The 16195-nt window shown below is 32.7% G+C and overlaps 1 protein-coding gene across 2 annotated transcripts in view; it reads right to left on the bottom strand.

Annotated features, from left to right (window-relative positions):
* Window positions 1–16195, bottom strand: part of LOC107443975 (glycogen-binding subunit 76A) — a 59070-nt gene that overhangs the window by 19587 nt on the left and 23288 nt on the right. Inside the window, exons 1-2 of one of the 2 annotated variants that reach the window (XM_043041350.2) lie at window positions 13343–13493; window positions 6089–7362 (exon numbers count right to left, since the gene is read on the bottom strand). In XM_043041350.2, the coding sequence (XP_042897284.1) occupies window positions 6314–7362; window positions 13343–13376 (1083 nt within the window). In that variant the 5' untranslated portion in view covers window positions 13377–13493 and the 3' untranslated portion in view covers window positions 6089–6313. Of the gene's footprint in view, window positions 1–6088; window positions 7363–13342; window positions 13494–16195 lie in introns of those variants that run through there. The other variant, XM_016058007.4, reaches the window with a different exon arrangement.

Here is a 16195-nt window from a genome sequence, read left to right as displayed (position 1 = left end):
GTTCCCATGGTTAGCCTAACGGCAAAGGGATTCTAACCCATGATCCGTCTGCCACTGAGGATATTTTACGTCAGTATTTTGGTCGGTGCGAGCCAGGTGCAGAATTCGTATCGACTAGCCACCGCCGGGATTCGAACCCGGTTCACCTCATTGGAAGGCGAATTTCTCTATCCCCTGAGCCACCACGGCTCTGTAGTCCTTACACTGATGTTTTCCAGTTTAATGGCCATTGCTCGGTGTGCTCTTTCCCAATGTTCCCTGCATAGATGCTCTAAAGCTAAGTACCTTTGCCCGGCGCATGCTTTCCCGGGATTCCACACACTAAAGCGTTTTCAAATGCAAGAGCTATTGTCCGGTATTTCCTGCCCTGATTTTTTTTTTCTAATTTAAACTGTGTGAAGTTCATAGCCACCATAAGGCAAAAAAAGTTATCTTAAATGTTGAAGAAAAATAAAATGAATATAAAATAAAAATTATTAGAGAGTTGAGAAAACTCTGATGCATTTAAAAACATTCTGTTATTAAAGGGGTAACATTTTATTTTAGATTTCCAAAATATAAAATAAATTACGTCTGCTGTATCTGTTTCATGAATGTTCCTTCCTCCACCTGCGAAAAATATGGAATAGTCTACCCCTACAGGTATGCAGTTTGGTATCGATTGAAAATATGGCTTAAAAATATTGGTTAACAAACAGAATAAAATAAAGAATCGATATTTTAATAAGGTTTGCTAACCTATACAATCAGTTAATCCTCTACTGATCATTGCATTTTAAATATAAATGGGTCAATGGAAGACCCTCTTAAGAATACTCCACCCTAAATGACCTCTCTAATTATTCTCGTCATTTATGAACATTCTAATTTTAGAAAATTTCGCCTTATATCGCGCGATAGTCGATCACACACATGAGGTATAGGTATTAATCACATATATGACTGTTAGACAGTTTTGAAAATAATCCAAACCTCAATTTCCTAATGTCAATCACTGAATATTTTTACGAAAAATGCCGGACTGAATGGAAAATGCATGAAAAAAAGGCCTTTTCACACTTCTAAAACAATTTACCGTCGGACCTCCGCTTGACGAAGTCGCTAGGTCCCGGTAAGAAGTTCGCTATATGGAAAATAAATTCATTAAAGAGAAAATCACCATTTGAAATTACTCAAACAAGACAAAACAGGTCTTTAATTCATTAGCACTAGATATAGTTAAAATAGCAATTGATACACCTTTATCTTGTAAATTATTATCAAATATCGAATTGTTTCAAATTATTTTATCGTATGAAGGTTTGGTGACTTCTTCATCATTTCTGTCTTCTTCATCTTCCTCACAATTTATGGCTGCATTGTTTTTATTTTTCACTCTGTCTAAAATATCCGATTCAGTCAATGTGTTTGTGGTTGCAGCTTCAGAATCAATAAAAAGAAAATCATTAATCAGTACCTCATCGTTCATTTCGATGTTCTCTCTTAGCTGTACCCACTTTTTCAAATGGAATATCATACTCGTCTTTCGCACTGACTACGAATCCAGCTTTAGCAAAACTGTTACGAATAGTACGATCTGTAACATCATAGTTCTATGCTTTAGAAATTACTGTTATGCTTTCTCGTATATTGATTTTTGGCATGGATTCCTGTATGATGATTCTTGTATTCAAACGAAAAAGGAAAGCGATTTTACTGCTTTCTCTAAAAGTTAAGTGGCTGCGAAAATCAATTAAAGGTCATTTTCCCCAAAAAATGCGTTAACAAATTTGAAATATTCTGAAATATTTTGGGAAATAGAGAAAGTGGAACTCAAGTTCGTTAAATAGAAATTTTGCTTCATTATTTGGAAGTTATTTTACGAAAACATTTCCAAAATGTTCCTGGTTCCTCACAAAAAAAAATCGCGAAATAGAGAAATTCGCAAAATGGAAGTTCGTTAAATAGAAGTCTGACTATATTACAATCCCTTTTTGCATGCATACAAACATTTTGATTAAATCCGTAAATAAAATCAATTATGAGAAGTTATTACTCAATCTTTCCGACGTTTTTATATTCATTATGGAAATTCAAGATAGAAATTTAATTTAAGAGTTTAATAATAAATCTTACAAAGATCGAAGCCTCATTTGAAGTGATTTTAAAATTTTTAAATTAAAAAAACTGCGATTGTCAACTAAAATAATATTCATAGAAGACAAGTTTATCGTTAAGCGCAATCTTGTCAACAACAAACCCGCGGACAAATCATAAACAAATAATAAACCGAAATTTTAAAGCTTTATACACAAAAAAATGATGCCTTCTTCATAGAAATGGAATGATAAAAATTTCCTAACAACTTCTTTCGATTTAAAAGATCAACAAACACTTAATTGAAGATTATATATATCGATAAGAAAATCGGTGATTGTTTGATGACTCTTCGATAAACCAATTATCTAATCATTGCAAAACAACTTTCTAAAAACTTCAAAACATTTACTCGAAGTAAGAACTTTTTTTTGTCATTTGATATATGAAATAATATATGATATATTTGAGAATTATTAACTGTTAAACTTGTAAAAAAAAACACCATACGGAATGCTATACAGGCCTCAAGAATGCAACTAAAGAGTAGAAATTAGACATAATAAAGGGATCATTTTTGCTTTTAAATTTAGCACGAGCTTTAATTTATTTATTTTTTTTTGAAATTGAAATTAGTTTGAAAGTTATTAAAATTTAAAATCTTTATTTTGTTTTAAATTTTCTCACTTTTTTGTTTTGTTTTTTACATGATGAATGCCACGCTAATTTTACAGGGCTTGCCCGTCTGGCCAAACGGTAAATAACTACAAACTAAAATTGCTAGTTTCTTTTAAAAGGTTTAGCATGACATATCTGAAAAAAGTGGTGAATTATATAAGCCTACGAATTGTTTAGAAATAGTGGTGGATAAAAATCTACTAAATTGAATTTCTTAAACCAAGAATCACAATTAATAAACTAAACTCAGCGGAGCGACAGTCCAAAGAGGGCCAAGGCCTACTGTGCCCATCTCAGTTTTCTTGACCTTTGGGCTCTGAGGTGCAGGAGCAGATGTTCCGGTTAGGTGGTCAGCCGAACGCGAAACCCCCAGTGTTTAGTTCCCAAGCATGCTTGGTACTCATTTATCGACCCACTGAAGGGATGAAAGGCTGAGTCAACCTTGCCGGGCCCGAGGATAGAACCAGGGATCTGTGGCACGACAGCGCGAAGTGCTACCGCTCAGCCACCGGGCGTCAATTAATAAACTACCACTTGAAAATATTTATTCGCTATCCGGAGCAAGTTGGCATCTCTGTATAACATTAAATAAAACTATTTTTGTGTGCTCTATATTGCATTAATTTCTTCAAACCATTTTTGTAACGATTATAATATAAAAATATTAAAAATTTTCACGAATTATGTGTTTCAAATAATCTTGGCTTTGCCGGTTACCGGTGACCTGGTGGTGTTACGAACACACTCAGAGCCGGTCACCGGTAAACCCCCAGGGCATTCAACGTGTTAAATATTTTTTGCTTTGAAACGAAGGTTTGACTTCAAAGTTTAAATATTTTATTTCAAGAACGGTTTCCTTTTTTTCTCCCAAATCTAAGTAATCGTTCATCTGGTTAAGATTAACGTAGGAGGGAGGGTGTGGTGAGAGGAGGGGGAAAGGAACGGAGCCTCGTAGTCATAAAAAAATATTAAGATGACTCTATGGAAGCACCGTAAGAAGATATTTGCATATCGGAGAGTTCAATTTGACTCGTTGATGTCATAGTGCTATGAAATCATCATCATTATTGCTTTATATCCGCCTACCATAAACTACTTTTCTGTATTTTTCCTTATTTTAATACTTATTTATGGGAGCCGCGATGACTCAGGGCTTAGAGCTTTCGCCTTCCAATGAGGTGCACCGGGATCGAATCCCAGCGATGGCTGGTCGATACGAATTCCGCATCCGGCTTGCACCGACCACAGTGCTGGCGTGAAATATCCTCAGTGGTAGAAGGATCATGGGTTAGAGTCCCCTTGTAGTCAGGCTAACCGTGAGAGGTAATGCAAATGCGGATTAGTTCCATCAAATAAGTCCTCCACGAAGGCAAAAATTTCTCCCAATACTTGATCCAGGAGTTTCCTTGTCTTCTGGATTGGGTTCAAAATTACAAGGCTACGGAGTTGAACATTAGTAGTCGTAAACCCATAAAATTGGGTAGGCTGTTCAACGACGATTATAAAATAAAATAGTATGTGCGGAATGTCGTACTTTAAATTGGCTTACAAACGTCTTCTTATGGTGAACGATGTCCTCACGGAGTTGGAAAAAAAAATCAAGAGACGATATAACGAAAAAACTTTGGGGAGAAACACCTACGACGTAACCACGAAACTTCAATACAGTCTAACCTTACTGTATTTAGAATGAACTCTCTATGGCCTAGGTCCTAGATTGGTTGACGGAAGAATAAAACCTCATACAATACCTCATAATTTTTAATTATTTATATATCTATGTATTCTTATTTTCATCTTTATTTCGTAGCTATAATTACTTGCTATATTAATGTATTTTCAAAGTTCATCTAGGTCCTGATTATCGCCTAGGCCCAATAGGCACGGGCCTAGGGCCCACACTTTCTGGGGGGTCTCAAAAATTAGTAAACAGTCCACAATATTAATTTTTTTTAAATACTGAAGGAAACAGTTTTTCTCAAAAAGGCATTTTTTTATTTCAATTTTCTTTATATTGTGATAAACCAAACTCGTGTAAGCATTGCACTTATCGAATTCGAAAGTACAGCTGAATTTTAATGGGTGCAATTTTTGCTCCAACAGCTTAAGCAAATGCAACGAAAATGCATATTCGCAAAGTCTCTTATTGGTGTCATCAAGAACCAAAAGCTTATTCTTAACGAATATGTAAAGCTGTAGATGGAAAGCTACAATCTCTGAAATAATTCAACTAATCAGAGACTTTTAGCAAAATTCACTGATTTCACTTGTTTATGGCCATCAAACTACTTTTATTTTCACACAACATTTTATATTTTGCTTTAATATTTAAATGCGTAAAATATATCTTAGAAAAATAATCTTCAATTGTCTGCTTTCAAAAATTTTTAGAATGTTTCTCTTGAATCATGCAGTTCAACAGATTCTTTTTATTGTTAGGACTATTCTTCAGAAATTTAACTTCAAAATATTTTGTTAGGAGCCCTGAAACTTTTGTGGGCCTTGGGCTTGAATTTGTCTTGATCGGTCTCTGACTTCATCTCACAGGATGATAATTACTCGGGTAATGTGCCCACCATTAATTCATTCTCTTATTTCTAGGCTACTAGGACCAGAAAGTTTCCACCTCAACGATTCTCGTCTGATGATGGACGGGGGCTGACGCAAGCTTATAAACCTATGTGCTAATTATTTAGAGATGAAAAAAGGTTTAGTTCGCTCTAATATAAAGCTTTGTATACTCTTTAGTGATTTTAAGTTATTACTGTTGGATGTTACTGCTTCTGAATATCCACCAGTTAGTGTTTAAAAAGATTTTGGAAAAAGAAGTAACAGTTCAAGCCTGTACCACAGCATTTAATAGGAATTGACATTAATTGACACGTTCCTTGTATTCACTCGTCTGGAAATAAGCAATAGGCATTGACAGTTAACAGTGAAAACCATAAGCGTTTAAGAATATAGTACTATTATCACAACATTAATATTGTTAAAAGTAATTGAAATCACGTCTACGCTTTGAAAAAAAAACTTAATATTTATCTATTTACTGTATTTTAGTTTTAATAATATCTAACTTGCATAAATTTTGTAATTATGTACAAGGTTATGTACTAGGTAATTACGTTCATTTTATAGTCACTAAAAATAGTTTTAATCGTTTAAATTTGTATTTATCTTCAAGGATTTGTATATCCATTTAGACTTTCTGTTGATAAATAAGATTAATAAATGCATGCATGTATACATACTTTTATAATAAGCTAAAAAAATATGTGCATGCAATATATAATGACATTTTATTACTTATAAATTAAAAATAAAAACAACTCACTTGTTAAGTCAAGATGAGAAGTTCGGAGAACTACCAAACACACGCATTAGTTATAAAAAAATAGTCAGTCAAATAATTATGTATATAAATTACTAACGTGGAAACAGGTAGGGCAACTATAGTTATTTTCACTATTAGCAGCACAACCCCAAAAAAGCACCATTGAAATGTATTCATCTATATATGATTTTTACTAGTGGACAAAAAAGGCATTGTATAAGGACATCACATGAAATGGTGCAGCCACCGTGGACCGTTCAGTCCACTGCTAGAGTCTTGATCAGTAATCTTTGCTTGGCACTTCAGTACGTAGTTTTCGCCAGAATTATTGTCCCAGAATTCCTGACCGTTAGCCACATACTTCATGGCAAAGACTAACCTCTGACCGGGTGAGAGGTGAGGAAGATGGAGATTGAAGCTGAATTTGTCTGAAAATCCGTCACAAGATGACGGAACATAGTCTGCCGTTAAGTCCGTGAAAGCTGCCCACTCCGTCGTTGTATATCGAACCACAACCAGTTTTTCGAAGCCTAAATTTAACACTCGAATAACGCCCGTCACTCGAAGGTCGTTGAGGACAGCGTTTTCCAGGCACACTTTCTGCTGTCGGACTTTATCTAAGAAGTGTGGATCGGAACCGGGTTGCTCGAATTGCGAGACGAACTTGCAACCTGCCTGTGACAGTCCTGGAGAACTGGTGCTCCAAGGCATGAACAGCGGAGCGCTCGTTGATGAGGGTACTTTTAAATCTGCAAATGCAGATTGAGGAACTATGGGAGCGTCGTCATCTTTCACAAAATGGCGGATGGCTTCTAGATCAAGACCAAGGACATCAGCAAATCGAACTATCTTCTTCCGACTAGGAGTCCCGGGAGGCGTCTTTCCAGTTTTTAGAGATGTGCTTCTTACTAGTCGTGGCACATCAGGAGGTGACAGAAGATCTCTAGAGGTTGTCTCGGAAGATAACGTGGATGAGACGCTATTTTCGGATAATTCTTCTATGGGACTAGTCACGCAATTCCTATTGCTTTGGCATGATTCTATGAGCTGCAAACGACTTCGAAGCTCGTCTGCCAGTGGACTACCTTCGTCTCGGTAGTCAAAGGTTGGACTAGCCAACTCAGAAACAGTCTCTGTGCTGTTCGATGTCGTGCTGCTCGGTTCTTCGGTTTCGATCGTCAGTGCGGGGGAGTCGGATTGCAATTCCGATTCGGAGGCAAAAGATTCAGGGGGAGAATCGGGTCTCCAAACATGATTTTCGTCCCTATAGTTACCTGAAAAAGATAATTAAAAATTAATTTAAAACAATCAAAACTGTATAGATTAATATCTATGCGGAAACTACAGGCGCATCATCACAACAAACAATGTAAACAAGTAATTCTGCACTTTTTCTTATATATATAAGAAAAGCGAGAAAACTTTTCTATTTATTTTTTTACCTTAGATTTTAATTATTTTTTATTAATTTATTTTTCTAAAAAATACTTTTTTTCTTCTTCTTTTTCATTATTTTGCAATGAAAAAAGAGAAGATGAAAATTATTTTAAAAAAATAATAATAATCGTTGCTGATGAGGAGATTATATCTTTTTTCCGGACTTTCATTAATTTTTTTTAAATAATTTTTTCGATGATGTTTTCTTTATATTTTGAATTATATTTGCATATATATAGACCAAATTCAAAAAAATGATCTAAGATTCAAGCACAATATGTGAAATCTATTACACAATATGGAAAAATTCGTAATTAAAAGTTAAAGCGGAATTCATTAACTTTTAAAACAATCTAAATTAATCGTTAGAATAAATTTTTAATAATATTCTTAAATTTATTACTCTCAAACCTAAAGGTGATGTGTGGCTCTAAGGTCTGTAAATGGCCTATATTTTCTTTAAAATACTGAATTATCAAAGACAAATGGACGCGATAAAATATTCGATAAGTGATGCAAAATTATTTAGAGATTCATTAGTTGTATTTACATATTAATCGCTCTTGTTTTCGCACCAACCCATTAGTTAATGAGAAACATCCAGAAAAAGAATATCTATATTCATATTTCATAAACTTAAATCGCAAGGGACAAACATAACATTGGATATTTTACTATTTTTTTTTATGTTAAACAAGTTGAAAGACTTAGTTAAAAATTTAGAGCATATTTTGTTTTCATGGCTCTTAGATTAACATTATTATAAATTTTTCTAATAACAGTAAAAATATTAAAAACAATAAAAGTATTAATAACAGTAAAGTAATTACAAAGTAAAAGTATTAATTTAACTAATATCAGTAATTTTATTTTATAACAGGCGTTGAACAGCCGACCCAATTTTCAAGTTACGACTTCTAAGGTTCAACTCCATAGTCTCGTAATTTTGAACCCAATCCAGAAGACAAAGGAACTCCTGGATCAAATATTGGTAGAAATTTCCCTTCGTGAAGGACTTTTTGATGGAACTCACCCGAATTTGCGTTACATGGACAGGAAGACCACGAGAACCTCCCACGGTTAGCTTGGCGGCAAAGGGACTCTAACCCATCATCCGTCTACCACTGAGGGTATTTCACGTCAGCACTGTGGTCGGTGCAAGCCGGATGCGGAGTCATATCGACCAACCATCACCAGGATTCGAAATCGGTTTACCTCATTGGAAGGCGAATTGCTCTATCCCCTAAGCCATCGCTGCTCTTAATTACAATAATTAAAATCAGTAGTAATTTATTTATAATTAATATTTTAATTAAAATATTAATTTTGTAAGCATAATCCATGTTTATCGCTATTATAATTTTTAGCATTAAAAAGGATATCAAGGATGTTTACATAAAAAGAAGAAAATATCATTTTTCGACCGGACATAGTTCGTTTAAAACTTTTATTAGAATCCAGACATTTTTTCAGAAATACGTATAAAATATCTATAAGGTGCATAAACGTATTCACAGTTTTTAAAATCTTTAATAATTAGTTATTTTTTAAGGGTTTAAAAATTTTAAATAAATCTACTTTTTTTCAATAAAAANATTGGTAGAAATTTGACTTCGTGAAGGACTTTTTGATGGAACTCACCCGAATTTGCGTTACATGGACAAGAAGACCACGAGAACCACCCACGGTTAGCCTGGCGGCAAAGAGACTCTAACCCATGATCCGTCTACCACTGAGGGTATTTCACGTCAGCACTGTGGTCGGTGCAAGCCGGATGCGGATTCGTATCGACCAACCATCACCGGGATTCGAACCCGGTTCACCTCATTGGAAGGCGAATTGCTCTATCCCCTGTGCCATTGCTGCTCTTAATTACAATAGTTAAATCAATAGTTATTTATTTATAATTAATATTTTAATTAAAACATTAATTTTGCAAACATAATCCATGTTTATCGCTATTTTAATTGTTAGCATTAAAAAGGATATCAGGGGTGTTTACATAAAAAGAAGAAAATATCATTTTTCGACCGGACATAGTTCGTTTAAAACTTTTATTAGAATCCAGACATTTTTTCAGAAATATGTATAAAATATCTATAAGGTGCATAAACGTAATCACAGTTTTTAAAATCTTTAATAATTAGTTATTTTTTAAAAGTTTAAAATTTTTAAATAAATCTACTTTTTTTCAATAAAAACGCCATTTCGCATCTAGTTAAAGGTCCGAAAATCATTAAAAACTACTAGCAACAAAGCTTTTGTGATTGAACAAAACTCACAGGTAAACTTAAGTAAAAAAATAATTTACTTTTCAAATTTCAAAAAAAAATTTTCAACCGTCTATAATAATAAAATGAATGCGTGTTTGTATGTCACTCTTATAACTCCAGAATCGTTTGTACTCGAGTCCTGAAATTGAGAGAAAGGGACAATTTTCGCCCCTAGTTTCTGAAAATCATTCAAAAATTTTAACTATATCGTTCAGGAAAGACGTTTAAAAAAATGATTGGTAGCCACGTCAACTAACCATTGATAAACTTTAAATCGTAGATAATTTCGCCTAAATTTTATTACATCGTACATAATTTAATACATTTTATTACATCGTAAATAATTTAGCTTATTAAGATAACATCAACGATGTTTTCTTGCTTATAGTGCTCACTAAACAAGAAGTTTATTGCACGTTTTCATTATTTAATTATTTTATTATTCCTTATGACCCATAAACCCTATGATCCACACGAACTTGGCAGTATAGACGGATTACGTCAGCAAATTAGTATTCCTAAAGTTATCTAAAGCCACGTATTTAATTTTGTTTATAAATATGCTTGAAAAAGGTGTTTATATAAAATTAAACAATTTAAAGACAACTGCATTTGGTATTTAAAAAAGTGTACTGAACAGCAAAATGAATGGAGAAATAGAACTAATTCGTTCAGGAGAGACGTGAAAAAATTGCCATACTATGATTGATGCCAATGATGCTGGATTAGTTTCTGTATTGGGTACTAATTGAAATTTTTTAAAAAATAAGCAGTGCACTGACAAGCAAAATTAATGGACCCTTGATACAGTTAGGCTATTTAGAGGGTTTACCAAGTTATTAAAAATAAGCATAAAAATTTCCATTTGGTTGCAGGTACTAATTGAATAAAAAATAAAATAAACTACGTGATAAAAAGCATAATCAACGGATTAATGAAATTAATTCATTTGGGAGAAAAGTAAAAAATCGACATACCATTTTTCACGCCTTAATTTTGGTTATAATTACTATTGAAATGTAAATTGAATAAATTACGAACTAAAGAGCAGAATTAATGGTGAAATGGTACTAATTTGTTCAGGAAAAACGTAAGAAATCGTCATGGTATTATTGACGCCAAAGGTTAATTTTGGTTGTGGTAAAAACTGGTATTCTGGTAATTAGTGCAGTTTTAATAGGTACCAAAAGTAGTAAAATAAATACAATGCTAATAACTAGTATATTAGTAGATTTTGTACACATTAAAATTGAATTGTACATGAAAAATTTTAATACAGATATTTCGGAAAGAGTTTTTTACGGCCCCTCGAAAGAGATAAGTACTAGAGAAAATTGCTTGGGTTTGGTAAATTTTAACTCTCATGATTTGGCCTAGAGCAATAACATAGTGCCAAATGACACTGAATACATATACTTCATAGGATGAACTACTAAAAACGTGTTTTACTTAATCAAATAACGTAAAGCCACCAAGGGCAAAATGTAAAATGTATTATAATTATTTAGTTTTATTAATTGTGTTTGAACATTGCTATTAGTTTTGAGATTGATTTTGCGACGTCGCTCTGTATTGATTCTTTTTTCTTACTCCGTACGAGGAACGAGTATTCAGCTAATTTTTTTTAATAGAATATAACTATTTAGTAAATGTTTACTTTAATCACGTAAGTTGTTGTGGTTGATTTACGTCACCATAGAGCTGCATAATTGGCGATTGTCTGGGAAACATCCCTGAGGATGATCTGAAGCCATGCCATCACAATTTTGATCCTCTGCAGAGAGGATGGAGGCCGTGATTCGGTAGCTCGACCACCTGTGCGCGAATTCGAGCATTTCCCGGTGGAACAGTTCAACGAGGACCGATACCGCACACTCTCGGTCCCTTTGCTGTCTGATTAAAGTGCTCATCCACCTACCCACTGACCGCAGCTTTCGGTGCTTTACTTCGGTATTTATTGGGAAGCGTGTCTTAACAATCAATCCACAACCTTTAATCAAGTAAACCTCTTATAAATAAGTATATAATACAAAATTTTAAAGTCTAGCTGCTATAACACAGCAAATATCTTGCGCGGAAGCTTAATATTTTGATTTTGAGAAAAATGAGTTCAAAGTTGGCGATTGATTACCTTCAGCACATATTCATGCTTCAGAAAACAATAACTCCATAATGTTTTGAAGTATCAACTAAACTTTATCAAATTGATCAGAATAAATTTAATAGCAAAATATGCATATTTTCAAAAAATTGAAAATTTGGATCTGAAACACCTCTGAGGTCCCCTTTCTAAATTAAAGCATTATTATATATTTTGTGATGGAAACTTTGGAGTTTGTTGAACTCATTACAAATTAGTGGAGCTTTAATATGAGTATTCTTGACACCAGAAAAGATAAGGGGCAACCATAATAAATCTTTCGTTATGCATAGATAAATGAAATTTTATTTAACAATAAATAATGACTAAAATCGGACAACTAAGAAGATCAGACAATACTTATCTTCTTAGATCTTAATTACATTCAAGAGATTCTATTCAGATTTAAAGCAAAGTTTGAAAGTTACAAAAATTAACAACTCCTCAGATTTAATAAAGTCAACATTAAATTTCAAATAAATATGATATTTGTAAAGCTACGAGTTATATCGTCTTTGTGCTGCAATATATAAAACTAAAAAGCATAGCAAAAAGCATACAGATCTTAACAAGTAGCATTTTAGCTTGTCCAATATCAAAAAATATTTAATTCTGAATGCATACTACTTTTCATGACAGGTACCAAATTAAAGTTAAAGAAAATTCTTTTCAAAAAACAGTAACGTACAGTGCGCAAAAATAAAAAACACCCTAAATAACTTATGGTGTAATGATCAAGTTTTCACGCACTAAGACTCAAATCTAAATAGCTCTTAAATATGCTTATTAATTAGTAAAGACGATATTTTAAGTTACGAAATTAGACAGAAAAACGTACTTCCTCTGAATAAACATACTTTTTTTCCCTGATCCACAAAATATAGGGGTAAGCCACAATTGGGGAAAAATGGTCCAGAGAGCGGTCGAAAGTTTGTATCCCTAAATTTTACCTTTTAGCGTATTTCACCATATCTCAAGAACTTTTTAAGCGAAATTGAAAACTTTTTGCACATTATTATAAAATTCATCTACTCAAAGAAAATTCCATGAGAAAAATAATTTTCAATCATTTTTATTAGATTCTATTTAATAACAGTCGAAAAAAATTTTGATCTGTAAAGTATGCAAATTTTTGTAAATCATTTTAAAGAACATAATTTTAAATGACAAAATTAAAAAATTTGAACGAAATGGGTAGAACAGCTCTCGAGAACTCAAATTTTAAACATGCGACTTTTTGGTCCATTACACGATTTTCTGCCAATCTATTAAAAAATGGAATAAAGTTAAAAAACCTATCATATAGTCATCATATAAGATATAGATGATTTAAAACCTATCATATAAGATATAGATGATTTAAACACTACACCTTCAATTATAAAGAATACTATCGTAAATTACCTGTTAAAGATGATATCAAATAACTAAGCGACATTTTCAATAACTATCCAGAATGTTACAGAAGTTCTATAGAATTATTTGTGACGAACTTTTTTTCATTCTTCTTCTGAAGATTTGGTAAATAAAGAACGATTTTCCACCTGATGAAATCAGAGGATATATTCTGGACTAGATCCAAAACAATTACAGAACAGTTGGCATCCTCGTATCCGTTGTGGGAGCATCAAAAACATTTTTATTTCCTTCCGCGCTTGAGAAAGACTAGATATATTTATGACTGATCTCAATTGCTTATTTATTACGTATTGTGTTAATTAACATAGATATAGTTAGATTTCTAAGGGTTATATGCTGCTTTTATGAATCATAATACTATCATTATTTCAGGATCATAAAACAAGACAAAAATAAAAGATAAAAAAATGATCTACTAGTCAAAGGCTATTGTAAAATTTTCGTTGTGGTAGCAATATTACCGTTGCAGATAGAAACCTGTTGATATGCACATTACCTAGCAAATCTGCCGATTAACGGAGGAATCAATTAACCTAGATATAATACGAGCATGAACGGTTTCCGTATCGATAGCAATGTTACCGTTGCAGATAGGAAACCTTTGATATGCACATTACCTAGCTAATCTGCCGATTAACGTATGAATCAATTAACCTAGATACAATGTGAGCATGAACGCTTTCCGTATCTGTAGCAATGTTCCCGTTGCAGATAGAAACCCTTTGATATGCACGGTACCTAGCAAATCTGCCGATTAACGAATGAATCAATTAACCTAGATATAATGCGAGCATGAACGGTTTCCGTATCGGTAGCAATATTTTACCGTTGCAGATAGGAACATTGATATGCACATTACCTAGCTAATCTGCCGATTAACGGCAGAATCAATTAACCTAGATATAATGTTCGTATGAACGGTTTCCAAATCGTTTAAGTTTAATGAATGATTCTATAAACTAATAAGCTGATTGTTTGATTACGGCAACTAGGTAATTTGCAGATTATCGATTTAATTTGATAAATGGAGCAGTTTTTTAGCAACGGATCACCTTCAGCAGCAACACCAATACAATACTTATGTTTTAACTTAAAACTTTTGATTTGTACAGTTTAAAAAAAAACATTGCTTAACTAACCAAGAGAAATTAATTTAAAATATATGTATATCATTAGGTGTATAAGCTAAGCAGATATACGTGTCAATAGCTTATTTGATTAGAAAACTCTTCGAACTTTAATTACTTTACATCACCTTGTAAAATCTTTCCCGGCGACCGAACAAGTTGTCAGCTAATTAATGGTAGCAATTTAAGCACTGCATTTCAATACCAAATACAAAATGAATGTGATTGAAAAAATTCTAATATCATAGAAAATAATGCGAAAAGCATAAATAAAATAGCCAAGAAGCTGCTCTCGTCTTTAGCTTCATGGCGGGTGAACAAAAAAATGGCGACTAAAATTTGATAAACAATCGGTCGCTTTTTCCAATTTTTTTTAATCCTTTAATGATAAAGATACGTCAATGCAGAAAGACTCTGAAAAACAGAATTTTCATTAAAATGTCCAATGTTTCCATTTAAAATTTTGATTCTTCAGAATCCATATTTAAATAAAAAAGAAAATTCAGAATCCATAATTAAATAAAAGATTCACGTGGAAAGAGAGTTTTTATTTGTTTATTTATTTTTATTTTTTTTTAACATTTCACATATTTCAAAGTTGTAACGTATACATTAAATGTATGAAAATGTCAAGTAAATTTTGCTATATATTTAAATAATCTTTATTGTTTAATTAATATTTCATAGGCGTAGATTATTTCTAAAATGATTTTTTTTTTAAATATATTTCAATCCAAGTAACAACAAAAAAATTTTTGTAAAAAGTGACAATTAAATGAAAAATGAACCTATAGTTATCGGTCCTCGACTCATTGGATTCGAGGAAAAAGTGGCAACTAAGTTATTAGATTCTACCGGCCAGTAGCTACTAACTGAAAGTTTAAAATTTCCAGGTTTAGCTTTTGGCACAATTGAACTGAAAGGCCTTATGCATGTTGAATTACAGCAAGCTTCAATTCCAAATTGATATTTGCTTTAGTCTAAAAATATATTAATTTATTTTATGAGACTTATATATTTTTTATTTTATTTAAAAGTTACTTAAGTAAAGTTACGGGACTTAAGAAAATTAGAGGGACACATTTGACATTTTACTTTTGACTTTTACACTTTTGACAGGCCTTTTATGCCTACTGGTAAGTAAAGCTCAGAATATAATCACTGCCCTGACAGATGTGTAAAAGAATTATAAGCATCAAAATGTAGAGTTTAATGGCAAGAGTCGAAACAGGAAAAACTGAGCCAAAGAAAGTTCAAAAAACAAAAAGGTACTATTAAGGAGTTACATCACAAACCATGTTTGCCTAAAGAAAGAAAATCCTGGGTAGGGAAATATTATAGCAAAAGCAATACTGTATACTAGATGGTAAAAAGGAAACACTGTGCTCTTTATAAAAAGAATGGGTTTCTCAAGGTTTCTCGATTTCTCCACTCTTCACACTTTACCCGTTACCAAGGTTATTGAAACTTCTGCTTTCCTCCCACTAAATTATATTCCAACTTTCATATATATNATTTTCTAAAAAGTGAAAAAAATTAAAAATGTTTTATTTCTTCTTTATATATATATATATATATATCCGTCGTTGTACAGCCGACCCAATTTTTTTTGATTTACGCGACTACTAATGTTTAACTTCGTAGCGTTGTAATTTTTAACCCATCCAGAAGACAATGGGAACTTCTGGATCAAGTATTGGGAGAAATTTGC

The sequence above is a fragment of the Parasteatoda tepidariorum genome, chromosome 4, assembly GCF_043381705.1.
Source record: "Parasteatoda tepidariorum isolate YZ-2023 chromosome 4, CAS_Ptep_4.0, whole genome shotgun sequence".
In the NCBI taxonomy this organism is placed as follows: Eukaryota; Metazoa; Arthropoda; class Arachnida; order Araneae; family Theridiidae; genus Parasteatoda; species Parasteatoda tepidariorum.
The sequence above is the reverse complement of the archived record's forward strand: the minus strand, read 5'-3'. Positions and strand labels throughout refer to the sequence as shown.